Below are 26,260 nucleotides of genomic sequence, written 5' to 3'. Positions count from 1 at the left end.
ACATTACCTTAAACATCAGTTTAGCAGCATCATAGAAGTAACTGGCTTTCCGATAGAGTTCTATGGCATCAAGAGTTTTATTCTTTTCCAATAAATGAGACGCATACCTCGCTAACAGGGATCCAATTTCTTTCATACTATGATTTTTAGCCAATTCAACAGCTTTGTTCCACTGAGGGGGAAAAATATACCATGCAGTTACCCAAGCATTTAGTCACATAGGTCATAACATTCACACAATAAAGCTTTAAGTTTATAATAATAAATAATACTATATTAAAATTAAAAACTGGCATGTTTTTTAAAATCACTTAAATTAAAATAAGAGCAATTAAAAGTTTCGTAAGTTAAACATGTATCAAAATGATTAAATGATCTAAGACTCTGCTTTATTTACGAAGTACATCTGAAAAGGAAAGCTTCAGAGTTTATAATTACATTGATCTTACAATTCTAATTTTGCACAAACTATGAGCAAGAAAAAAATATATTTATAGTAAAACACACAATTTCAGTTAAGAAAATGTCCTATCAGATTTAACATTTATTTTTTAAAAGTTGTTTTTCTAAAGCAAATAGAGATTTATAAAATACTTCAAGAAAATACTTAAAAGAATACATTGATAGTAATTTCAACAACAGTTCTATATTTTAGTTAAATTTCAGTCCTTAAAAATGTCAGGTACACATTTTCTATAAAGGGAAAGGCATATAGAATTGCCAAAATAAATATTGATAAAGTAACTCAATTCTTTCCTCTGGCAATGACCATTACTTGGTCCTTCTTTGGAAACAAAATCCAAAAATGCAGAAAATTATGAAATTACTTCCATACAAAAACTTGCCAGACAAAACTTAACGAACACTGACATAAATAAAAAAGCACAGGGTTTATTCATGTTCCCACATTGAAGTAGCGGTGACTGGGTCATCCCTGACGGTGGCACTTCAAGAGGTAAGTGTAAACTCCAATATTTTCTCAGTCCTCAACGAAGTAAGAGACTACCCGGCACCTTTCACAAAATTCGTGTCAAGCTCTCTAACCCTTATGATGGCAATGGTCTGTAAAGGCTGACGATGGAGACTTTAATTTTCAGTTCCTTACTTGGTTGAGATGCACACAAGCATCTACTGCTGCCTTTGGTTGATTACATTTCAAAAATGCAGTCACTGCTTGTTCACACATTCCAACTCTCACAAACATTTGTGCTATTTCCTGTAAGGTTAAAACAATACTATCAGATTTCACATACCAAGGAAATCACTTATATTTTAATTTACGAAACTCCATGGGGACCTATTAGTATTAAATTTACTGGTGGTTACAGTAATTTTTCATTTAAACAGACCCAGGGACAGAGGCTACAAACCAGAATGGATGCCATGGCATCACCTTCTATAAAACCAGGGCTTCTCTGGCTCACATGGGGATCTGGTTTTTAACAAGGTCCTAAAGATACTGCACTCTTTTCTTCTCTCAGTTCAGTAGCTGGTTTACAGAAACATCAAGCTCTAACAAACCCCTTTAAGGCAATAGATGGCATAATCAAAAGTAATTGTTAATTTGAGGCTTAAGGGAAATCTCATATTCACAGAGCTCTCAAATCTCTCTCTAAAGAATGCCCCAGACAAGTTGGCCATTCATTAGGTCCCGAAGCTGGACCCCAAACAGAGCTCTCTCAGAGAGTGGTAGCAAGGAGGGAGAAACCCATCATAGCCATTTGGCTGTACTCTCCATTTCCAGATAATTATTATTTTTTTTAATTTCTGAATATCTAATTGGCCAAAGATTTTCTCTCCCCAAACCTACTTCTAAAATACTTTGGGAAATATCACAAAAGTATGTTTTGTATCCAACTATCTTTTCAAAAGTAATGTTTATGTTTTTCTGATTATAAAGTAATACATTCTTATGGTTAAAAAATTAGAAAACACAAAAATGCAAAGTTACTCATAATCTTACTATCCATAGCAGACCTCTCTCAATAATCTGATATAATTTCCTAATATCTTTGTCCTATGAATATATATGTGCGTGTGAGGGGGTATGTATATTGTGATCATACTATGTGTAGTTTTGTATCCTGCATTTCCCACTTAAATATTATGTACATTTTCCCATACTACTAAAAACTCCAAAACTTGATTTAAAATTTGCAGTACTACTTAAAATTTTTAATCATTTAATTATTATTATTATAGCTATAATTACTATTTACTCTGTAATATTACGATTCTGGATACTCTACAGCAATTATCTTTCATCACCAGACACCCCTAACAGACGAGAGATAACTTGTGCGAGATACACTGTCCCTATACTCAGGGTAATAAGTAATTTCAGTTTCCCACTCAAGGAAACACAGAATTGACAATACATGTGCATGAAATGCCATTATTACTTTTATTATTATTATTATAGAGGGATAATGGCTTTAATTCACAATAGGGAAAGCTGAATTTTATACTCATCTATTAATTAATACACAACATTTTTGTGGCAGAACTCACAACTGATATAGTCCACACCTTGGTTGAGAGCTACTAACTCTGTAGGTATTACACATCTCAGTAATTTACATTTTAGATAACACAAATAAAATACTAACTCATTAACATCATTCAACAATTAATTCAGAGGCTTAACAAAAACATTCAAAACAAAGTTCCAGAGAATTCTGCGTTTAGTTTCTCTTTTTTAACATTAAACACATACTTTATTTTTACTATAACCTAATAAAAGTCAGGTTATCTTTTTAATTTTGTTATAGAAAATTTCAAACATACATGAACACACACACTAATCCCCAGACCTCGCCTAAGGATTTTGAAGCAAATCTCTGACAACGTATCATTTCATCTGTAAATACTTCATGTGTTCAAGCTAACATTTAAAAGCTATTTTATAAAACTGCAAGAGGACACAAAACTGTGATCCTGCGAAAGTGGTAGGAATATGACTAATTTCCCCTCCATTGTCAAGCATTCTGTCATACTGATACACTGTTTTAACAATTAAAATAAACACATCATTCCATGTCTAAGAAACTATACAGGTTAGTTTTAAATTTTCTTTGTTACAGAGGCTACTTCATGACTATGACACAAAAACCTTATAATGTAACCTAACCTCAAAAACTAAACTTTCCACCACCTACTGGAAGCAACTTGTGGTTTTCCGGAAGTGAACTGGCAAGATTCTCCAAGCCCTCAAAATCTTCTAACATATAATAACATTCAGCTAAGCGTTCCGGGTTTTGGCCTTGCACATAATATTGTACAGCATTCAACCTATGGGGGAGAAAGAAGAAAGCTTTGTAAACTAATGTGAATTTCCTGATAAATAAGCACTTTCACCAAAAACTGTTCCTTCGTTAGAATTACTACTACTGATCTAGGCATCATGTACAGTTGCAGAATGTCTTGGAAGCATATAAATTGGGGGTGGGGGGTGATCTAAAGACTGTGAAACATATTTTAGTTAGAACGTTCTTTGAATAGTCAATATTGTTTTAATCTGATACACAGTTGCACTTCCAAACACTGTCATAAATCAAAAAGCATATTGATCCTAATGAAAACTTAAAAATAGAGGCCAATGATTTCTGAAAATAGTCTATAATAAAATAAGCCAATAGAAAATATTTTCTCAGAAATACATCATATAATGTCTTAGAATTGCACAGTGTCGTCTCAAATAGTAGAGAGCTGCCTGGAGCTAAGCACAAGCTCTGTGAGTTTGGAAACCCTAAGTGGCACAGTGCTTATCTAACAACTTTGCGGATCTCATGCTCCTCAGCATGAATCTAGAGTGGTCTGAAGTTTAGGATCCAGGATTCCCTTGCATTATTTCATAGGTCAGTCCTCAGGCAGCCACATTTCAAGTGCCAGCGAATGGAGGTGGTCCAGACAGGTTACCTACCACTTTTGTCGATCAGCAAAGTAGTCTCCGATGGCATTGTGGGCTTGTTCTAGAAGACTGTCATCTGCATCTCCAGACCCAGTTTTCAGGAGTTGGAGTACTCTAAACCAATCTCCTAATTTCTGCCGGAGGCCAATAGCAAGGTCTCTACAAACAATGGCATTCATTCATTCATTTATTCATTCACTCATTTGACAAAGATTTATCAAGTGCCTACTATGTGCTAGGTTCAGTTCTAGGGCACTGAGGATACAACAGCAGTGAACAGACAGGAGAGGTAACTCTCCAAACGTTTTAGAAACAACCTGCCAGGTAAGAGGCCATGGGGAGAAGTTGGAATTGGGCAAAGGAAACAACTTCCGGCCTTTTATTGTCCTGGGTTTCCAATTGCCTTAGCGAAATAATGATCTAAATCATAATCACTTCTTTTCATCAGTTTCTTAGACATGATCAGGCTTATTTAAAAACCAAATACATATAAACACATTTGGGTTTTTTTTATCTTTCTTTTCAGGGCTTAGGTTGTATTAATGATCGCCTGGAAGTACAAATAATATTAATGAAAATTAGGCATGATGTTTACAGCTATGATATGAATTTCATACATTGTTTTACATAAATCTAAAATGAAACATAAAGAATAAAACCCAATCCCTAAATATGATTCACTTTGATTTCATGCTCCTTGACAATAGAAAATTAAATAATGGTCTAAACCAAAACAGAGAACCCAAATAATGAGCTGTGTAATAAATGATAAAAGCCCCGAGTCTGAAGTCATATGATTTTTTTTTCTACCAAGTGAAAAAAATCTCCCATCGCCAGCCAGTAATATATGTAAAAACTGAGACGAACACTGCCCCCCAATTACAAAACATAAATTAATGAGGGACATGTGGAATATCTAGGTTGTAATCCAAATGGACATTATTTTCTAAAAGAAATGATATGATACAGTTGGTCTATTTTACAGTCCTCATTCATAAAAAATAAATAAATACATACATGAATCGTGAACTCTGGAAGTACTCCAGGATGCCCGAACCTTCGTTACTTACCTTCTATCCATATCAAGATACATTCTTTCAGCCTCTTCGAACCTGCCAAAGTAGGCAGCAACTTCCGCCTGCTTCATGGGCTCACTCTGCAGGTTGCCCAGGCACTTCACAAACTTAATGCCTTGGTAATCTCTGCAGCGCACAAAGGCTTGCTCTGCAGTGTGCAAATCCAGTTTCCGAAGAGCTGCTTCAGCCAGTAGGCGCCTTTATAAAACAAGAATCAGAAAAGCCTATTGCAAATTACTGATAAACAAAAATTCAACTGTTATGGTTTCATGTGAAACGTGGTGGGAAGTGATTATTTTAACACATTTATACAGGTTTCAATTAATATCCTGTAATTAATATCATCTTGAGCACTTCCAAACCTAAAATGAATTTCTGTATCTTAGAAAGAAGAGCAAGGGCGGAAGTCTATCCCCATAGAGGCTAGCAAGTATGAGATCAGAGACAGCAAAGAAGAAAGTGTAAAAGCATATACCAGACACGTGGGGGGATTTTTGTATTTTTAAATACCAAAGTCGGGGGTGTGGATTGTCCTCTATGAATTGAGATGCATCTTCAATTCCAACCTTCTCAATCAATGCTCGACTGTCTCTCAGGGACCGGATCTCAAAGTTAATTATACAATCCTTGTTTGGATGTTCTGGATTCTAAAAGTAAAGATGAAAAGAAAAGAATTCAAAGTGTTGCCTTTAGAGTATGTGTTCGGTTTTTATAGTTTAAAAAAAAAACTGTAAGGAAACAATATATTGTAAGGAAAACCGTGAAGAAAAGAAATTCTCCTGTGTGGGTCTTCTGAGTATATGGAAAACAACCACAATCCACAAGTGAAGTCTCTCCTGAGGCTCTCAGGCTACCTGTGGGCAAGTGGGGACATTGGCAGAAGGGGTCCCTGAAGTTATGCAGCCTTGTCTCCCTCAGCTCAATGGTCTGTTCCCCAGGCACTGTTCTCTTCTCACCCAAAGTGCTGCAGCCTCAACAAGAGCAGAAAACATGGGTGCAGGGCGTCTACCCCTCACTCTTTCATCTACTCTTTCCCTGACAGGGGCAATGAAACTGTCGCTTCATGTGCTGTTAGGCAGCAAACAAAAGAAATGGAGCCAGTTTTCATCACCTCTTTCCTTTTGTAATTGAGCTGATCAAAGAAAGAAACTGAAGGCAAACCTTGCAAGAAAGAGCTAGCTAATGTTCAAAGAAAGAAAAAAAGCAGTTATAATGACCTCACCAATATTCCACATTCCAAGTAATGAAAAAGTGAAGCATACGAGAAAATTAGAGCCCCCGTGTATAAAACAGCAATGACCCCCAGGGACCAGAGTTCTCTGAAAAGGTGAACTGAGCCCCCAAGTCCTCCTGCTCACCTTGATGACACTAAACCTCTGTATCTAGAAACTGACAAGTTCTTAGGGAACTCCTGGGTACAAAGTAAGAAGTGGTATGGAAAGAGCATGAGGTTGGAATTCAGACAGACCTAAGCTCAAATCCTAATTCCATCATTTGCCAGCTATGTGACAACTCTTTCTAGAACTTGCCGTACCTTCGCCTCTGCCCACCCAAGAAACCAACTCTTTCTAGAACCTGCCCAACCACCTTCCCAAAATATAAACCCAGTCATGTCACTCACCTGCTTTACTCCCCACTGACTCCAGGAGGAAGTCCAAATTCCACAGTACTGCATACAAGATCCCTTATGACCTGGGTCCCCTTGCCCCATTACTTCTCCCCTTCCTTATTTCTGCCTCTGCTACCAATTACACACACCAGCTTTGAAGCCAGACAGCCCAGAGTCAAATCTTCTCTTTGCCTACTGCTCACTGGGTGTCACTGGCAAATTAGTTTGTCTCTAAGCCTCAGATTCTTCATCTGAACAAATGGAAATCATAATCAAACTTGCTTCCTAGAGGTATGAGGATTAAATAAGATAACGTGCCAAACATTTAGCACATTGCCTAGCTGTGCTACTCATAGTATTCACAGTCTCAGAACTGACCCAATGCTCTCTTGCTTCAGACCTTTGAAGAGCTATACCTACTAACTGAAAGAGAGAAGGCCCAGCCCTTTTCTGGTGGCTCAGCTTCTTGTTTATCTCCCCGACTCTTCTACTTGCGGCCAAGAACTGTGTCAATAAACATTTGCTGAGCCCATGAACAGATGAACTTTGGGTAAAACATTTTAGGGGACTTCTACATCTAAAATGAGCTCTATGTAATATCTGCCAGGAACGGTTGTAATAAAAAATGAACAATATTTGTGATGACAAATGACAGACGAACATCTTATATGAAGATACTTTACTAAATGTTAATTCCCTTCCTTTTCTTTTTGTATTCCTTCTTCCCTGTCTTCCAAGAGATTTCTCATGTTGTTTCTTTTTTTTCCCTGATTTATTGAGATATAATTGACATATAACATTGTATTAGGGTTAACACTCATGTTATTTCTTACATTCATGTTATAACACTCATGTTATTTCTTAAAACTATATGCTTGAAAAAATCTACAGTTCAGCTAAATATTTCCTAGGTCAAAAAGGCCTCCCACAGGGGGGCCTTCTTTTCTTTTCTTTATGACTTTGCATGTAGGAAGTCAGATAAATAACAAAATTATCACAGAGAACTTGGTTTCTCTTATAGTTTAGCACCCCCTGCCAGGAAACTGGGCAACGATACTGTAGATATCCTTTATCCTAACATTAGATATACATAAAATGTGTCCAATTGTCAGATTCTCAAAGTACACTTACCTAGTTTAAATATATATATATATATATATATATATATTTTTTTTTTTTTTTTTTTTTTTTTTTTTTAAACCCAGATATGTCTGACTCCTCAATCCACACTCCTAACTGGACACCACACTGCCTAGTACAAAAATGAATCCCAGTCAAGCCAGCAACAGAAGTATAATCGTTTTTTAAGAATTACCTTTAATATCTCATCCAAAAGAACAGATTTAATTTCTAAATCCTCAAAGTTACAAATATATCCAGAAGTCTGAATGGGTTCCTTTAAAGACAAAAATAAACGTTATATTTAATTTTATAAAATTTTCCTTTGTTAACATATTATGAATTTTTGCTCCAAAAGCCCTGACTATCCATTCAATTTTAGCACACTGTGATATATCGAAGTTTGTATGTACCTAATTAAATGGATTTAGGGATTATAGAATCTAATTTGAGTTAACTCAGAAATTGGACAAGTTGTTTAAAATGCTTCCTGCAAAGAATTTGTGAATTAAACATAGTATTAATAATATAAGCACAAGCCAACAAGAAAAGGCAGAACTGTCATCTCTCTTACTCCCAGCACAAATTCCTGAGTCAGCTACATTGCATAAAGAAAACAGTAACATCCTAATCAGGCCTGGAAAAGTCAGCTAAAAATTCAAAATTATCAAGTAGACTACTTGAACATGAGACTTGTATTTACGAAGTGAATAATTCCTCCCTCTAAAGTGTGCGTTATGCTGAGACACTAGCTAATAGTAGCATGAACCATAAATACTAAATGGCATTTTTAAATAAAAGTTTATTTCACCCTGTCAAAATTTATTTTTTTCTCATTCTTTTAAAATTTCTAATTTAGGGACGTAATCCTTAATGTATTTGTATTAACATGGTAGGTGACATGTATAATTTTGAATTTCCGAAACACAACAGCTAACAGTTGGTTCAGAGTACATACACTAAGTGACAGAAAAATTCAGAGCCATGTGAGCAACAAGTAGAAATTCAAAAATACAGCTTTAAAATTAGTGAGAAAGGGACTTCCTGATACCCCAGAGAAAGTAGATTAATCACAGTCCACACTTGCATATTTGTAAGATTATCAGGGTGAGAAAGAACATGGATTAGTGGGTGGAGAGCCCTTGTAAAATAAGACAAGATAAGCACAGAATAAGGTGGACAAATAGGCAAAAGAGAATGAAAGGACATTTCTAAACCACATTTTTTGGTTACGTTGTTTTACGCAATTGTGGTAAATAAGACTATTGCTCTTTCTTTTTTTTAACTTTGACTAGGAGAAAAATGAAGACACTATCATTCGTGATCATGGTTCCACCTTTGAAGAAGAACAGATAAAATGTTTAGGAAGTACCTTTCAGAGAAAGTACAGAATATTTAAAGGATGAGTATTAACACCACTTAAACCCAAATATTTTTAAACTCTACAGAAATGTTTCTATTCATTTTCAGAAATGTGTGCCTCCAACACCAATAAACCTCTTGAATAAACAAAGGGGAAATATACAGGTTTTGATACTTGGCTCATTATTTATGTACTGTGAATGCTCATTTCTTGTTTTTTACCTCAGGATCCAAGTTTCTGAAAACGTACATTCTTGTCTTCTCCATCATTGCAAACAAATCAGGATTATCTTTGGCCCACTTCATATCCCAGACATCTTTTCGCTCCAGTTTTAGCAGCTCACCAGTAACTTGCTGTCCTGTGCTGTCTGTGACCCGAGCATCCAAGTCAAAGAAAGTCAGAACTCCTGAGATGTCGATGATAGCAAGACGACTACAAATAATGAAATTGGAGAAAGGGAAAATCGTAAAATTATTACCGGCAATCACGAATACCATTACCTATAACCATTCTTCTTCAAAATCCGTTCATCAGACCTTGAGAAGAAGGTAGAAATGGCTTTAAATAAATAACTGGCTTTAAACAAATTTTATAAATTTGATAGAAGACTTGGTGTACTCTCTATTTTGCTTCCTTTTGAGGAAAAACTATTCAGGGGGATTAAAGCAGCAGGTATGCAAATAATTTAAAATATTATACTACAATTTCTATATTTTGCCCAGTTACAGAAAGACAGCTAAATCAAATATAGTAAATACAAATATTTAACGACAAATACAGTATAGTAAAACTACACTGACCTATTATAAGACAAGTTTAAAAGAAACACACATCTTTGCATTTATTACGCACATCCAACAATCTTCTAAATCTGACATCTGCGTGAGGAGAGTTTTCAGACTTACCTAGAGTTGCAATTCAAGGACAACTGGTAGGCTCGACAATTAATGGAATATTTTTGAATCAAACCAACATTAGGAAGGCTGTATCTCTGAATGGTGCCAGATTCACGACCCTATGAAAATCACTTTTGATTACTAAAGCAAATTGACCATAATAACTACAAGTCTCTCTATACGTTCATATATTTGTTTTCAAATCCAAAGTGATGGTGTCACAGCGAATTCCCAATTCTGATACTGAATCATGTTACTGAGTACATGTTTCTCTCCTAACTTAATTAAAACCTTTTAAACGTGGAAGAAGGTGATCCAATTTTTTTTCATGTAACATTCAAAAAAGAAGTCAGGAACCTAGCTCTTTAATAATGCACACTTTCTTACATCACAAGGAAGAAATATCTAGGGTTATTTATAGTTGCTGTCTAGGTTAGTATTCAGGGTACATTAAAAGCTAAAATATAAAGCACTTACTGAATTAAACTTCATGTATATGAAAAATGAATATAAGATCACCATGTGAAATAGTTGCTACTGAAAGTCTATGTTTCTATCCTATAGCCATTGATCTGATAAAGTTTTGTGGCAAAGGGAGAAGATGATCAGAAAGCAGAGATACAGTACGTAGTTTAAATGTATTTAAAGATAAAATAGAATATAAATTTGTATGCAAGCCTTAAGGCTCACAGATCAACAGCACAACAGACAGGAGAGATGTGAGGTTCTCAAAGCCCTCTGTGCCTGGAACCATGGCAATGGCACAAAGTGGAAGGTTCCACTCAGCCAGTCAGTCTTTCTCAGTCCCATTTGTATGGAGCAGCACTGCTTTTGCAGTGAGATTCTCAGGATGGCAGGGGGGAGAGAGATTTTTTTTAACCTTTTCACTGCCATTAATTGATTTCAAGTTTGTTGTCCAAAATGTGTCAGAAATCCACAGAAAATAATTACAGTATTTATATTTTAAGTAAATACAGTTAAGGTGCTACATTTTATTAAAATAATTTTTATACTTTAAAGTATAAAAATGTCCTATTATTATTCATTCTTGAAAAACACAAAAATATAGAAAAATGTACACCTGCTTTCCTAAACTTCCTTCCTGGAACACTGAACTCGTGTGGTAAAGTCAAACACCGCCGTCAGAGCATGGAAATATCATTCAACTAAGACAAACGATGCAGGGAAAAGTTAAAGTATAAAAGAGACACATGGACTTAAAAGATTCAATACATTGGGGTATAAAATAAGATATTGTTTTTGAAAAAAGGGGTCCTGTGGCTTAAAAAGCTTGAAAAAGAAGTAGTTCTAAAAACCGTTTACATTTCAACAATGAAAAACAGTTTTAAATGTAGAAGATAAATTCTCCATTAGAACTTCTGGCTGGTATTAAAACTATTTGAGTGCATTTCTTATAGTGAGACTCTGTCACTTAGGAATTAAGTCAATTTTTGTGATTGATCTGAGTTGCATGTCATTTTTTTTCTGCAAATGTCAGAAACACAACAACAACAAACAACACTGCCATATGGCAAAAATCTGAAAAGAAAACGAGATGGACAAATCTGTGGACAGACCTAAGACAAACTGCTTAAAATATACGCTATGTTCATTTGGTGAGGAAAAATTAAGACTATGTTCTTATTCTTTTTCCCTTAAATTCGCTCCTGGCTAAAGAACGTACCTGGAACTGGAAATATACACTATTAAGGCTCTGTTTACATAATTCAAATTCAATGACTCTACCAGCATTACTATATTAAACATGTATCTTGAAAATCAGTATTTTCAAACGTCAAAACTCAAGAAAAGACACTATAACATTGATTTTATTTGAAAAACTCAACAAAATTTGCCACATACTTCTTTATTTTACTGGCCAGCAAACACACCACGTCTTCATTCTAATTCTTATGAAAGTAGCTGAGCCAAAGTACTTTCTCCAATATAAAATAGCAAGCCACAGAGACGAGGAAACTCTCTAAGACCTAACACTACCCCATCCAGTCGGCCCCATCTGTGCCAACCCTTTAGCAGGCGCATTCAACCGACAGTGTCAAACTCTCCCCCATTCTACTGCTTTTATAAACAGCTAGTTTTGCAAATCATTAATAATTTGCAAGGTAACCTTTGAAACTTTTCGTATTTCTTATGTTAGACTTAGTAAAACAGGATACTCAAATCCAAAACACATTGTATTTTTATATGTAATTTTTATAATGTAAACAATTGTTATTCATAAAATAATTTTTTTTACAACTTACCACAATCAATGTCTTATCAGAGGCAGTTATGGCACAAATTGGATCCCTTGTGCCCTAAAATAAATCAATTGTTGTTCTTTAACAAATATTTATTGAATGACTAATCTGGTATAAGGTAGTATGCAATTCATTAAGAAAACTTCAATAATACATTTATTAATTTAACAAACATTTACTTACTGAGCACCTACTATGTGCGAGACAACAAACTAAGCACTGGAGAGACTTGGAAGAAATCTTTACCCTCAGGGATTGCTCTGGGAAAGAGAGTGGACAGAACACCTAACTACAGTACAGTATGCTAGAAGTACAGGTACGCACAGGAGTTATGAGAACACAGAGGAAGGAGCATCTAACTTATACCAAAATGGGCAGGGAGGCAAAACCCTGAGTTTAGTCATAAAAGATGAACAGACAGTAGAAGGACCAGCACATGCCAAAAATGGGGAAGGGAGAGATGACATGGCACTGCCACAATCTGGGTGGATCTCAAGAGCTTATGCTTAGTGAAAAAAAGCCAATCTCAACAGGTCAAATGTTATGCGGGATTCCATTCATTAAAACATTCTCAGAATAACAAAAAACTCTAGAGGTGGAAACAGATTAGTGGTTGCCAGGGAACAGGGATGGGGGTGGAGAGTGGGTGTGAAAATGAAGAAATAACACCAGGTAGGTTCCTTTATGGTGACAAAATCACATGGAACTATACACATACATACATGTAAAAACTAGTGAAAACAATAAAAAATCAGGTAGTAGTTTAACAAACAGTATCGTCATCAATGTCAATTTCCCAATTTTGATATTACACGAGTTATAGAAAATGTCACCACTGAGAGAATCTGGGTAACGAGGTTCTTCTATATGCTACTTTTGCAACTTCCTGTGAGCCTACGATTATTTCAAAATAAAACGTTTTTTAAAATCAAAAGAAGAAAAATATAGCAAATCTAGAAAAAGCTTTTCAGAATAGAAAATTTTTAAAAGAATTACTAGAATCATATGCTATCACTGAAAACAAATTCTTTTGTAGGTCTCAAAATAAAATCACAGTATTTCCAAGTCTATAGATTTTAACATTCGCCGGCAATAACATCACCTACTTGAATGGCTTTACTATAATCAAGCACGCCATCCACTGATCCAGGAGGAGCATCGTCAACGTGATAAATTCTGGGGGGGAAATCAGAATTTCAAAGATAGTATAAAGGTTCTACTATTTCATCATCTCTAGAACAGTTAAAGGATTGGATGACAGTAACGAATATTGTTATTTAACATAAGTGTCCTTACGATTTTTTGAAGAGTTCTTGACGAAGTTCAATCTTATAAAGGTGGAAACTATCTACCAAGTGTTTACTAGCTATACAAGTGATATGTTCATGAAAGCTGTGCCAAAAATATACGTGAACATTGGATCACATATTTCCAGTGAATGTCATTAAGTCCCAAGAGATATCTTGCCTTACTTCCCAAATGAACGTCAGCCAGTAGTAACTTCTAAGACTAAGTTTCTCTGTTGTTTCTCTATAACTTCCCTTCTGTCAATGTGCTTAATAAAGGTAAAACTTAAACGTATTGGGAAGCTCTAATTAACAGAATTTTTGTTCTGAAGTAAAAATCCTTCCCTACAGTGTTACTAAGATGCGCCACTTTTGGATTTCCACCACTCCCTGATACTTTCATTGCAATACTTATTCACTCCACAGTGTCACTGCTACTTTACTTCTGTCTCCCACTAAGATGGTGAGTTTCCTGGAGACAAAGACTATATCTCCAGTGCGTACGTAGCACACTGCCCATTGTCAGTTACTCTATAATGTCTGCTGAAAAAATATTAAAATGAATGGAGGTAAATAGAGTAGATACATCATAGAGTAGCTATGAGGCCCTGGTTACTTAACTTGTCTGAGCCTCCATTTCTCCATCTGTAGAAATTCTCCCTTTACAGGGTTTTTGAGAGGTATCAATAAAATCGTGTTTGTAAAGCACATATACTTAAAAAGGGATCAAATAGTTGTAGCTGTAATATAATCACAGGACAATCAAGCCATTTTCCATCTTTAAAATGTAATGAAATTTTATCACTGCTAAATTGAAATCATAATTGTACTTCCATCAATGTAACAAGATCAAATGTTAAATAAACTTAATAGAAATATATTCAGTACAGGAAAGTGGGCCAACTGAGAGGTACCATGTTTCTGCATTTTAGTACATTTCTATTAAGTATATAAGTTACTACTTCTACTTAGTCATCACAAAATAAAAGTCGAAGATTAGAACAGGTCTCTCAAGAGGTCATTTGACCCACCTCCCTGTCTTAAAACAAGTAGGGTACTATAAGAAAGGTCAATCTAAGTAGTTCAGAGCCAGATAAACTGGCTTTATGTCCCATCTCTACTGATCAGCTCATGACCTTTGGCAAATAATTTAAGCTTGCGTCTCAGTTTCCTCTCCGTGAAACAGGAATAATAGGATAATTGACGAGACTTAGCCAGTGTCTGGCACACAAGAAGTACTCAGTATTGCCTATTATCATCATCATCAACTGTACTTTACAGATAAGGAAACTGAGATCCAGAGAGAAGCAACACAAAGTCACTAAAATTAGTAAATATATCCCAGGTGGAAATAGAAGGAAATGTCATCTTTACTGACACAAAAGCCAGAACCACTTCAGCCGGCTCACAGAGGACACTCACTGTATAGAGGGGCTAGACTTTTCTGCTCCCCCCGTCCTAAGATCCACCTTCTCCCCCAAACTGCAGGTCTTTTGCTGTTGCTGCCACTGCCACAAAACTGTCCTCAAATGGGCCAAAGATTCTTCATGCTGAATCTTTCAGAAGTAGCGAGAAGACAAGATACAGTATTTTTCAACTGGTTTTTTCTGCTTCCACGTGAACTCACATATCCAAAATACTTTTACTGGAGACATTATCTCCTATCTTAGTACATGAGTGAGTCTTAAAGGGAAGGGAAGATTGTATTAAGATTCAAGTTATGTGGGAAGAAGATGATCTGAGAAAGTAACCTGGGATTTCTGACATGACTGCCCATCAACACAGGCCTATTAAGAATCATTAGGTTAAAACATTCAACAAAATGCTTTACTTAAAGGCTTAGGATAATAACAAAAGGGAAACACACCTAGAGTATCACTAAAACAGACAGTAGAACTTACAAAACACAGTAAATGCATCTGCACCTTGACACGTACTTACTCTTATTATAGAGAATCCCTCCATCCTGGCTCCTAACTTCTCTATGTGGTAGAGCCCTCTTTATCCCCAGTTACCAGTCATTGTTCCAAACCCAGACTCCCTGGAATCCAGGGTAAGAAAAAGAACCCAAATGACCACTTTTCCCCACCTAAGGCCTCCTCAGTGTCTAAGGACCTGCCTCTCCTATGGTGAACAATACTAGAATCGCCCCCCATCCTCCTGAAAAGACCCGCCACTAACACATAGGAATGAAGACATTCAGACCTCAATGGAATAATCACATGTCAGTAGAGCATTATCACTGTAATATGGTGAGATCATATGAGTGAGAATAGCCATTTCCTTATAAAAACACAGATTTCCAGTCTTTACCTCTAAGGCCTTTCTTTTATTACACTATGCTTACCTCTCTTTTATTTTGATAAATTTAAACAGATACATTTGAAAGATATTCAAATTAATGGGAAAGCATTATTTCTATTAAAACAATTTAAGGTTCTCAAGCATGACAACTTACAATTAACTATGTCTGATTTAAATGTGATATGGTTGAACTTCTAAAAAATATGCATCAAAAGATATACCTTTCTCTCCCTTCTTTTCGAGACCGTGTGATCTGATTAATCTCCAACGCTGTAAGCTTCTTTGCCACACGATATTGCCAGGTATAAAATGCTTCTTTTGAAGCTGCTATTACATGAGTTTTGTTCATTGCAACAAATAATGGTACTATTAAAAAGCACATAAAGACAATTAGGTTACAGTTACACAGAATCACAGAATGTTTGTGCTGCAAAAGGACTTCAGTGATCACTGAGCCCAACCCCCCTCATGTTACAGACAATATACCCCACACACAGTTTGGGAAATCAGATAAGAGTCAAAAGCTTGAAGAACCACACAGAAAATATTAACTCAAAATGGATCAAAGAACTAACTATAGAGCTCTTAGAAGAAAATGTAAGAGTAAATCTTTGTGACTTTGGATTAAGTAAGAGTTTCTTAAATATAACACCAAAAAGCACAAGCTACAAAAGTAGACAAATTTGACTTCATCAAAATTAAAAACATTTGTGCATTAAAAACATTAGCTCTTCAGAGGATACCATCAAAACAGTGAAAAGACAACCCACAGAAGAGAGAATATATTTCCAAAGGACATGCATGATAAGGAATTATATCTAGACTATGCAAAGAACTCTTAAAGCTCAAAAAGACAAATAGCCCAGTTGAAAAATGGGCATAGGATCTAAACAGAAATCTCTCTGATGAAGAAATACAAACGAACATTAAGCAAATGAAAAGATATTCAACATCATTAGCCATGAGGCAAATGCAAATCAAAACCACAAGGAGATACCGCTTCATACCCACTACAATGGCTAGAATCAGGAAGTCAGGCAACACCCGAGTATTGGCAAAGATGCGGAGAAATGGTAGGGATGCAGAGTGGTACCCCCACTTTGAAAGCCAGCTTAGCAGTTCCTCAAAATGGTAAATATAACGTATACTCCAGCAATTCCACTCGTAGTGGAAAACCCAAGAGAAATGAAAACATATGTCCACACAAAAACTCATATACAAATGTTCGTAACAGCGTTATTCACAAGAGCCAAAAAATGGAAACCGCCCAAATGCCCACTGAAGACTGGATAAATAAAATCCCATTCCTTCCCTCCAGCCCCACTACCAGTACCGCTTGATTCAGGTATTTGTCCTTCCCTCTGATCCCATGTGTTTTATAGATCCTCATTTATTTAGACAAGAAAATTCTCCAACGTTCCTTCCTAATTTAGGAATATAATTCTCCTAAATGTGTAACTTTTTTTCATCTGTTGTTTCTTAGAGACATTTAATTAAGCTCCTACTGTGTACCCTTTGAAGAAACAGATAGTCTCATCAAATCCCTCTTACAGGTAAAGAAACAAAGAACTAAAGAAGTAAAATGAGTTGTCCAAAGTCACAAATTAAATAAACAATATAAAATTAAACCAATTCACACAAATATATAAAAACAAAAAACTTTACAAAAGATCATTTTGGTACCTAATTTCTAAACGTATGATTAAAATAGTGCAAAACTTATTATTTATTCTATTCATAAATATTTTGGAAGTCATCATTTATATATATGGCCAGAATAAACAAATAGTGTTAATAGCAGCTGCTGTGTATGGAATTCTTGCCACAGGTCAAATAAAGAACATTTAAGGCAGTAAGAGACTTAGAAACTGAACAAAGGATTAGAAACTAGACCGAGGGTATGATGTTAATTGAATAGATTAACAACTTGGGAATTGAAATTCAAGAATTTTAATATACTAAATAACTAGCATAGTTGAATCATATTTAAAAAATTATTTCATTACAATTGTCAAGATTTTTCTATTCAAATTGCGTACTATTACCAAACTCTAGAGGGAGCCAGAAGCCTTTCCCGCGGGGAACAATTCCTTGATTGGCCATCCAGGAGAAGGGTGGCAAAGCCTGTGGGGAGCTGAGTGGGATGAATCAGCACGCCAGGCCCAGACTTTGCTCAGCTTTCCCTGACCCCACTGACACTAAATCATAAGACATTTGCTAATACTTAGTAAATTCCATTACGGAGACTCTGACACTAATAACTATGATGAGCTCAGTGGGATGCCAGGTTCACAGACCATAACTGCTTTCCCATACAATATTTTTCCTAAGCATATAAAAGCATTTTGCTAACCAATGTCTACCTATGATTATAAATTATACTCGCGTCCCTTTCTTTTGATACATCCTAAACAATCACAAGAGTTTATCATCAGCCTGATTAACTCAAAATTAAAACGTTAGTGGTTCACAATAAAAGTCAGACTACTTCAATTCAAATCACGGAGTTAGGCATTTGCTAACTCTGTGGCTTAGATAAATTACTTATTTTCTCTGAACTTTAGTTTATTTACTATAAATTGAAGATAATAATAATAGTAATAATACCAATCTTATAGAGCTGTTTTAAAGATTAACAGAAATAAACACAAAGCATAAATCAGTGCCTGGCATAGAATAAATGCTTACTAATAACAATTTTAAAAGCCAATGTTTATTGAATTTTTTAAAATTATGTCAAGCATATATTTTAATATAATTGTATTAACTATAATTATGCAGTTATAACATATAATCATATTAATATATTATATATATTAACTCACAACCACCCTAAAAGGTAGACATTATTATTTTTATCCCCTCTTAGCAGATGAAGAACCTGAAGGATGGAATGGTTAGATAACTTCCGGAAGCTGCATAGCTAGAAAGTGGTAGAAGCTGGAACACAGACCCAGTTAACCTGGCTCTAGAATCTGTGCCCTTAACCACTATGGCATATTGTCCCTCATTAAGAATTAATTAATGTTAAGTGTGATTGATTATTGTTTTTACTTGTATTATCTACATAGGTTTTTATAATAAAACCATATATAGATCCACTAGTCAATATGAAAAACAAGTACATACAAATATATCTGACACATGTTCTTTTGAATCAGTATGGCAGTCATTTCAGCAAATTCACATGGGTAGCTAACCCCTATCTACATAAATTATGCTAGATCTTTATTAAAAGATCCATCCCATCCAGGTAGATTAATTCTTAGAACTAAGAACTTAGTCCTAGAACTAAGCCTCTAAGGAAAAGTCAGAAGACAAAATTCACACCCAGGATAAAAGCACTCCATGTCCTTCTCAACTATTCAATATCTGGAAAGAGAAACTCATAATATCAATAAAAGATTACTGGGGGAAAAAATTTAAGAAAGTAATTAAGCTTTCATTAATTGAACTTTATAACACTAATAAGTAGTAGTTCCTAGCCAAGCAAGCATGTAAAATAATTTAAAACAACCAATGAATTTGCATATAAGTACAACCTCCTTGTAATATTTAAATGCTGAGGCCCGAAATAAATGTCTATATCTGATGTTCCCCGCTTTTCCACTTATTCATTTCTCAGCCCTTTAAAGAGCTGGCAAACTGAAGTTGCACTGAGATGTTTCATATTCAATTTACCTCTCTTGAATATGAATAAGAGCCAGGGCACGTGTCACAGACCATCAGTAGGACACTCCCACATGCTCCCACCAAAAGGGCTGCAGCACAGGCACTTGGCAGGCCTTCGTTCCTCTGCAAATGCTGCTTTCTCTCCTTAAAATGTCACCTAGGGAAATACTTATCCTGCAAAACTCAGCTCAGATGAAAGCTTCTCTTGGTAGAAAAGATGTCCCTAACATCCTTATGCACTAATATCCATTTATCTAGCACCTAGCACTAAAATAGCTAGCACAAAATAGTAGGGGAGCAATAGTCATTGTTCAATGGATTAACTATATTTTAATTATCTCTTTAGACATCTTACAAGAAATATCCTAATTAATCTCTCATCCCTTCGGGTACCCAGTATAGTTCCTGAAATAGTATATGCTCATTGATGATTTGCTAAATGAATGGATTATATTTCAAATATTTTCATCTATTCAATAAAGATTTGCTACAGGACAAACACAGTGTTAGACAGTGAGGATCCAGAAATGAATAAGATATAGATCTTTAAGACGCTCAAAATCTTGTAGGGGAAGATATACAAAAAAATCAAGAATCACAATGCAGAGTTAAGTACTTTGAATAAAAACATACCAAAGGTATTTATTTTGAGAGCTCAAAACAAGAACACCAAAAAGGGTACCTAACTTCTCCACGTGCAGTACAACACAGCCTCACAAAGTAAAAATCTATGACAATGTACAAAGTTATTTTTTAGTTTCTATAGTGTTTGTCAGGAGGAAGAGTGAGAAAAAAATTACACTTTCCAGAACAATATCAGTTACATACTTCTTTGCTTTAGCCTCTAGTCCTCATGAAAATTTGGCATAGAAACTTTAAAAAAAAAAAAGGAATTTTACAGGATATGTATGAATCAAAAATGTTGAGTCTTGGCTGAGTTTACTACAGACCAATGAAAGAACTGTTTGTTAAAATTTCAGCCAGCGAGACTGCAAAAAAGTTTCAAGACTAAAAATACAAATAATCATGCCCTCAAGCATTTGCCATTTTATGAAGGTGAGGGACTTACATCTGGCTTTATTAAAAAATGAACTACCTGCAATCAAAAATGCTTTGAGGCTAACCCTATCTGACTATGATTCTAAGTTAAAACTTGATGTTAAAAGAAAAAGCATATAACAGAATTTACCCCTTAGATTATGTTTCTCATAAATAGAAAATATTCATTTGACAAGTCTGTAATAATTTTAAGATAATCCTTTAACATGTATATATATATATATATATATATATATATATATGTATGTTCATATACATAGAAACATATAAATATGTCTAAGTAACAATGAACATAAGACATGAGGTTGAAAAGTTTCAAGATATAAAAGTGAGTTACCAAGACCCTAAACATAAATATAAAATCTCTGAGGCCAGTAAACATTTCTCACAGTTGCTTGTATTACCCAAACAGCTTAGCAAAATAAAACACTTATAAAGCAGGCATTAATATCTGATTGTTAAAGCTAAACGTAAAATCTGAAAGAAAAAAAAAAAGGACTAGTTCTCAGATTCCGAAAATAAATCAATGGGTCTTCAATTTTTGAAATCTCATAATTTTTATAATACTATATCCAATAAACTACCATATGCTTTAAAAGAAAACTATTACTTTTGGAAATTATAGTGAAATGGCAACAAAACATTTGGTAATAATTTTTAACAAAATACTTAGAATAAGATTTAAAGTTTTTTAATGGTTATTTTCGTAGCTGTTGGATACAGGGAGGGGTAAATCTAAAGTAACAAATGTCTTCTGAAAACAAAAAGTCAGGAATTTTTAAAATCTGTCCCTATTAATAGACTGATTTCATTAGAAAATTCTGGAAAGGGCAAACTCACTTTTACAAGCAGCTAAAGTGTTTTTTATGGAATTGTGGTATTTACAAGCAGTTTATTAATAATAAAAGTGGCTAAAGGGCAAAATTCTTCCTATAATCTTCATTTTATTACACACTAATCATTATACTGCATACCAATTCCTATACAATTATATTTCCCATTTAAAGCAAATGATGGAAGTACAGCAGTTGTGAGATTATTATGGATTTTAGCTAGAGTAACCTTATAATTGATTGTATTAACCAGAATAATTCTGGCGAATACAGTGAAATGGAGCGTTAATTACTGTTCCATGACAACAGTATAAAGTGGACCTAGCAAACCAGGATGTATGCTCACCCTTGTTTTGGAGAACACCATTCTAATTAATAATACTACTGCTAGGTTTTTTCCTTAGTTTTACAAATACAACTTGATTAAAGAGGGAATAAATATTAACATTTCCTTACCAATTTCAATGTATTTGGGATCCAAGGGTGTGCCAATAGAATTACAAAGAACTAGCACAAACTGTGAACAAATAAAACAAAAAGTATCAGAACTCCTGCTTATGTGCAATAAAGGAAATAATGTCTATCAGGTTTATCTCTTTTTCAAGTATCACTAACAAATAACTGATAAAATTGTTAAGTCAAACAATAACAGATATAATTTACTGCATTAAAAAATAAAGAAATATGAATTAAAATTAAAACCAGGGCTGATTTCTCAATAATGGAACAGCGTGGTTTTTAAGAGACCACTTAAGAAACACAAATACACTGGCTACTTTTCAATATTTCTAGTTCTAAAATTCCTGATCATCTATAACCTCAAAACTCATTTTTATCCTATAATCAGCTAAATAAGAGCTTATTTAATTTGTTACCGTTGCACCAAATGTTTCCATCTCATTCTCCTCCTTTGAAGCATGACATGAAAAGCATGACATGAGAAATTCAGAAAAAGTCAGTTAACTCAGAAAAAAAACATAATCCAACCTAATGAAAATAACTTAAAATGCCCATTAGTCAACATACACACCAATAATTATCAATTAATATTACAAAAAGTAATCAAGCGTAGTGCATACTTTATGTCATATTATTCTAAAGTGATCATTTTATTTTTCTTACTGTTAATCACCTTTTCTATATCTTGTACTAAGAATACTATTTAACTTAGATTCTTTCCTGATTAGAATGATTTCAAGTTTGTCAATTCTCCATGTACTATTACACATAGACTTTGTCTTACTTTTTCAGCATCTCATATAGTCTAAATGACAATAATTATACTAAAATATCATTTATTCTCCCACTACTTAAAATAAGCTTACTTACTGCCAAAAAATACCACAAATAATTTGTTTTTTTTTAATTTACTGATCATTGACGTGCTCAGTTTATAGAATCAAATAGTTCCATGAGACTTCTTACTAAAAATGCGAGTCTCCCATAACTTTCCCATTTCTTGCTCCCTAGAGAAATTACTTTCAGCTCCTTTAACTCATCTTTTTGAAATTTACCTCCACAAATCTAAATAACTGTGTTTGCAATGCTACTTCTTTGTTTGGGGCATTATTTACTGACTTCCCACTATTAAAGCTACATACTTAGGTAGCTCTCTTTCACCCCTTTCCCAATGTGGCTCCCACCACACAGGAATAAACTTTCATCCCACCACCTTTCCACTTGTCACTTTGTTGGATCAGAATTTAGAGTTTAACACATTTATTATACTTCAACTAAAAGTTTTTTTATTAAAAATCCAGTGGGTATGTCATTTTGACTACACAAATGCCAGTCACAGCTGAGTTGTCACCTCTATCGTGATCTAGTCTCCTTTCAAGCACATTTTGCTTTCCCTGTAGTTGATAATTGTCTCTATTATTTCTCCTTGCTCAGCTTTCTCTGTATTTATTACCTCCCAGTGATGCATTATGTCTCCTCGCAAGGGTTCCATCACATAAAGAATTCTATTAACTTCATCTTGAATTTCTTCTGCAACCATGTGACCTGCTGTCATCTCATGACTCCCTAGGCAAGTGCACAATGGTCAGCAGCTACCACTCCTCACCTTGTTGCTGGATTATTCTGTTCCCTCCTCTTTCTTACTTTATTCCTCTGTTTGGTAGACCAATCCCGAAGTATTATAACTTTCCAAGGTAAGGAAGCTTGGAAGGCAAAATTCTGGCGACCTTGTACATCTAAAAATGTCTTTATGATACCTTCATTTTAATTAGTAGATTACTTAAGATATAGAAATCAAGATGGGAAGTCCTATTCTCCAAAGTAATGCTGTTGACAAGTAGAACACCATAATGATACTCAATCCTATGAAGTCTGTTTTTCCCCTCTGAGAGCTTGTAGGATCTCCTTTTTATCCCTAGTGTTCTAAAATTTCAGTGATGTGCCTTGATATGGAAATATTTTTATTCACTGAGCTAGACACTTTCAATCCAGAAACTCAAGAAAATTTTTCTTGAATTTTTTCCCCCCAGAATTACCCTTCTTCCATTTGCATGTTCACTCTTTTTAGAACTATTATTCAAATGCTGATCTCCCAGGATGGTCCTCTAATTTTCTTATCTTTTCACTCCTATTACCCATTTCCTTGTCTTTTTGCTCCACTTTACAGGAGTTTTCCTTTATTTGTCTTCTAACGCTTTTGTTAAATTTTTGTTGTTATCATATTTGCAATTTCCAAAAGCTTCCTTTACTGTGGTACCCTTTCCTTGTTTTATGGATGTTAATAATATTCTCTGAAGACACTTTGAAATGATTCTTTGGAAGTATTCTTCTTCCTCCCAGTTCTTTTCTGCCTGTGTTTACTCTTGTGTGTCTGTTAAAGCACGACGTGCTTTCCTCAAATGTCCAACGACCCATGTCTATCTGCTTGTATTTAAGAGTGTGAAACTGAAAGGCCATTTGGAATCTATTTGTCTGTGAGTCTCACTGACTCTGGTCTTCACAGTAAGGTTACCAGGCAGGAATGTTTCCTTAGGGGGGCTCCCCATAGAAGTGATTTTAGACGTTTTTTTCTCTGAAACTGCTAAGATTCTCCAGAAAGGACTCTTCCACTCTCCTACCTGGAAGCTATATACTTACCTGCCAGTGTTTTGGGAACCAAGTGGGAAAATATGACTAGGGGACACCGAATAGCAAACTTTGAATTTAATTGTCGTCTTTTCAGCAGATTTCCTCCACCCTTACCTATACTGGGTGCCCTTCAGTGCAGACTTTTGTAATCCTCTCTGGAGAGTAAACCCCAGTCTCCAGAGGTGGGAGAAGGACAGCTGCCCATGTGCTCAGTAGAAGAAAGGGGATCTAGGAAACAGTTTCTCTATATGACTTTTGCTTGTTTGTTTTTTGGGTTGGTTTTTTTTTTTAAGTTTTCTCCTTCCTGCATAATTTTCGGTACATCCAAATTGCTTTTCTGTTTGTTTCTTTCTCCTACCAGGCACCATCCAGTCCCCTGTCTTTTCAGGATTCTGCGATGTAAATTGGTTGCTTCTTTGTTGTCTCTGCTAATGGCATAGGATTCAGCTTTCTTAGGTCTGCTAAGGTAATTACCACCAATCCACCTACTCTCTAACCTCCAAAACTATGTTGCCATTTCCTCTCTCTTTCTAGTCCCTATGGGCTTATGACTTCATTAAAAATACCTTGCATAATACTCTTGCTTTAGTAAGTTTCAGGAGAGAACAGAGCCACATGTGGCTTTTCAAATGACCACTTAAACCGAAAACTGTATTTTTAACGGGATAAAATAATTTATAACATAGCCAAAGACAATGGTAAATCCTTTTTTGGAAAATGTGTGTGCTTCTGCAAATACATAAATTGTTAGCATGCTTTTTACAAAGGCATTATTTATGTTATTTGTTTTGCACTATAAGACATTGATTTTGAAAGCAATATAACTCTAAATAAAAGTATATTTCTCCATGTCAAAGCTATCCAAAGTGTTATAATGGTCATTGTTATATAATTTCTTGATTATTATACTAGACATCTGGATATTTATTTTTGCTTGTGGAATTTTATCTTGGAAACAGATTGTGGTTTTTTAAATATATTTCAGAGACAAAAAGCTTCAGTACTGAACTGGTTAATATGAAATGTCAGTGGATTAGATGATTAAAGAAAAAAATCAAGGGACATAAAACCAATGGGGTCACATAATTTTCCAAAACAGAGGTCTAGACAGACATGACCAACAAACCCATTCTTCACTGTACCTGCCTGTACAGGGACCATACTTGAGAAGTTTCATCTACATATAGCCCAATTCTGTCAAGCCATTAACCCATCCAAGTTTTAAAATATCAAGGAACACCTACCTGAGGATTATTTTCATCAGCTTTTGTGGCCAAAATGCAGAAATCTCCACAGGTAGTAATAGAAATGAGGCTCTTCACATATTTAACATATTTCTCATTGTTTTTCGTATCCCAAAATACAACACAGTACTCTGGACGATCAGATCTAGTATAAGCATAAACTACAGTATTTGAGCAATAACCCCACTAGGAGGAAAGAGGGAACAGGAGGAGGGAAGGGAAGGAAAGAAACAAAAAGGGAGAAAGAACATTTAACATTGGGAAATATAATAAAAATCATATTATTGTATTTGTACTCTAGAAATATTACAGGTATGTGTTTTATCAGTTCTGACAAAATATTTCCTTCAGAAAACGGAAGACAAAAGGACTGAACATTCAGCTTAATACCTTTTCTCATTAAAATAACAAAAAAATCTAAGTGCAATACATATATTTATAAAACATATCATATACTGCAAAGATAAATTAGTTTGTTTAACTATCCTTATTTTAACTTGTAAGATTTAAGCTTAAGTGGTGAAAAGTTCAGATTTTTCAA

The 26,260-nt window shown here is 34.9% G+C and overlaps 1 protein-coding gene across 2 annotated transcripts in view; it reads right to left on the bottom strand.

The window, feature by feature from the left end:
• WDR35 (WD repeat domain 35) overlaps positions 1-26,260 on the bottom strand; it is a 55,608-nt gene that overhangs the window by 9,098 nt on the left and 20,250 nt on the right. The window contains exons 10-24 of one of the 2 annotated variants that reach the window (XM_081069721.1): positions 25,720-25,905; positions 22,264-22,296; positions 21,845-21,905; positions 16,046-16,190; positions 13,341-13,410; positions 12,238-12,291; positions 9,983-10,092; positions 9,299-9,509; positions 7,911-7,991; positions 5,497-5,633; positions 4,981-5,184; positions 3,923-4,069; positions 3,159-3,291; positions 1,106-1,216; positions 8-172 (exon numbers count right to left, since the gene is read on the bottom strand). In XM_081069721.1, coding sequence (XP_080925847.1) covers positions 8-172; positions 1,106-1,216; positions 3,159-3,291; positions 3,923-4,069; positions 4,981-5,184; positions 5,497-5,633; positions 7,911-7,991; positions 9,299-9,509; positions 9,983-10,092; positions 12,238-12,291; positions 13,341-13,410; positions 16,046-16,190; positions 21,845-21,905; positions 22,264-22,296; positions 25,720-25,905 — 1,848 coding nt within the window. The remainder of the gene's footprint in view (positions 1-7; positions 173-1,105; positions 1,217-3,158; positions 3,292-3,922; positions 4,070-4,980; positions 5,185-5,496; positions 5,634-7,910; positions 7,992-9,298; positions 9,510-9,982; positions 10,093-12,237; positions 12,292-13,340; positions 13,411-16,045; positions 16,191-21,844; positions 21,906-22,263; positions 22,297-25,719; positions 25,906-26,260) is intronic. The other variant, XM_081069722.1, reaches the window with a different exon arrangement.

This window comes from Rhinolophus hipposideros (genome assembly GCF_964194185.1).
Source record: "Rhinolophus hipposideros genome assembly, chromosome: 12".
NCBI classification, from domain to species: Eukaryota; Metazoa; Chordata; class Mammalia; order Chiroptera; family Rhinolophidae; genus Rhinolophus; species Rhinolophus hipposideros.
This window is presented reverse-complemented; position numbering and strand designations above follow the sequence as displayed.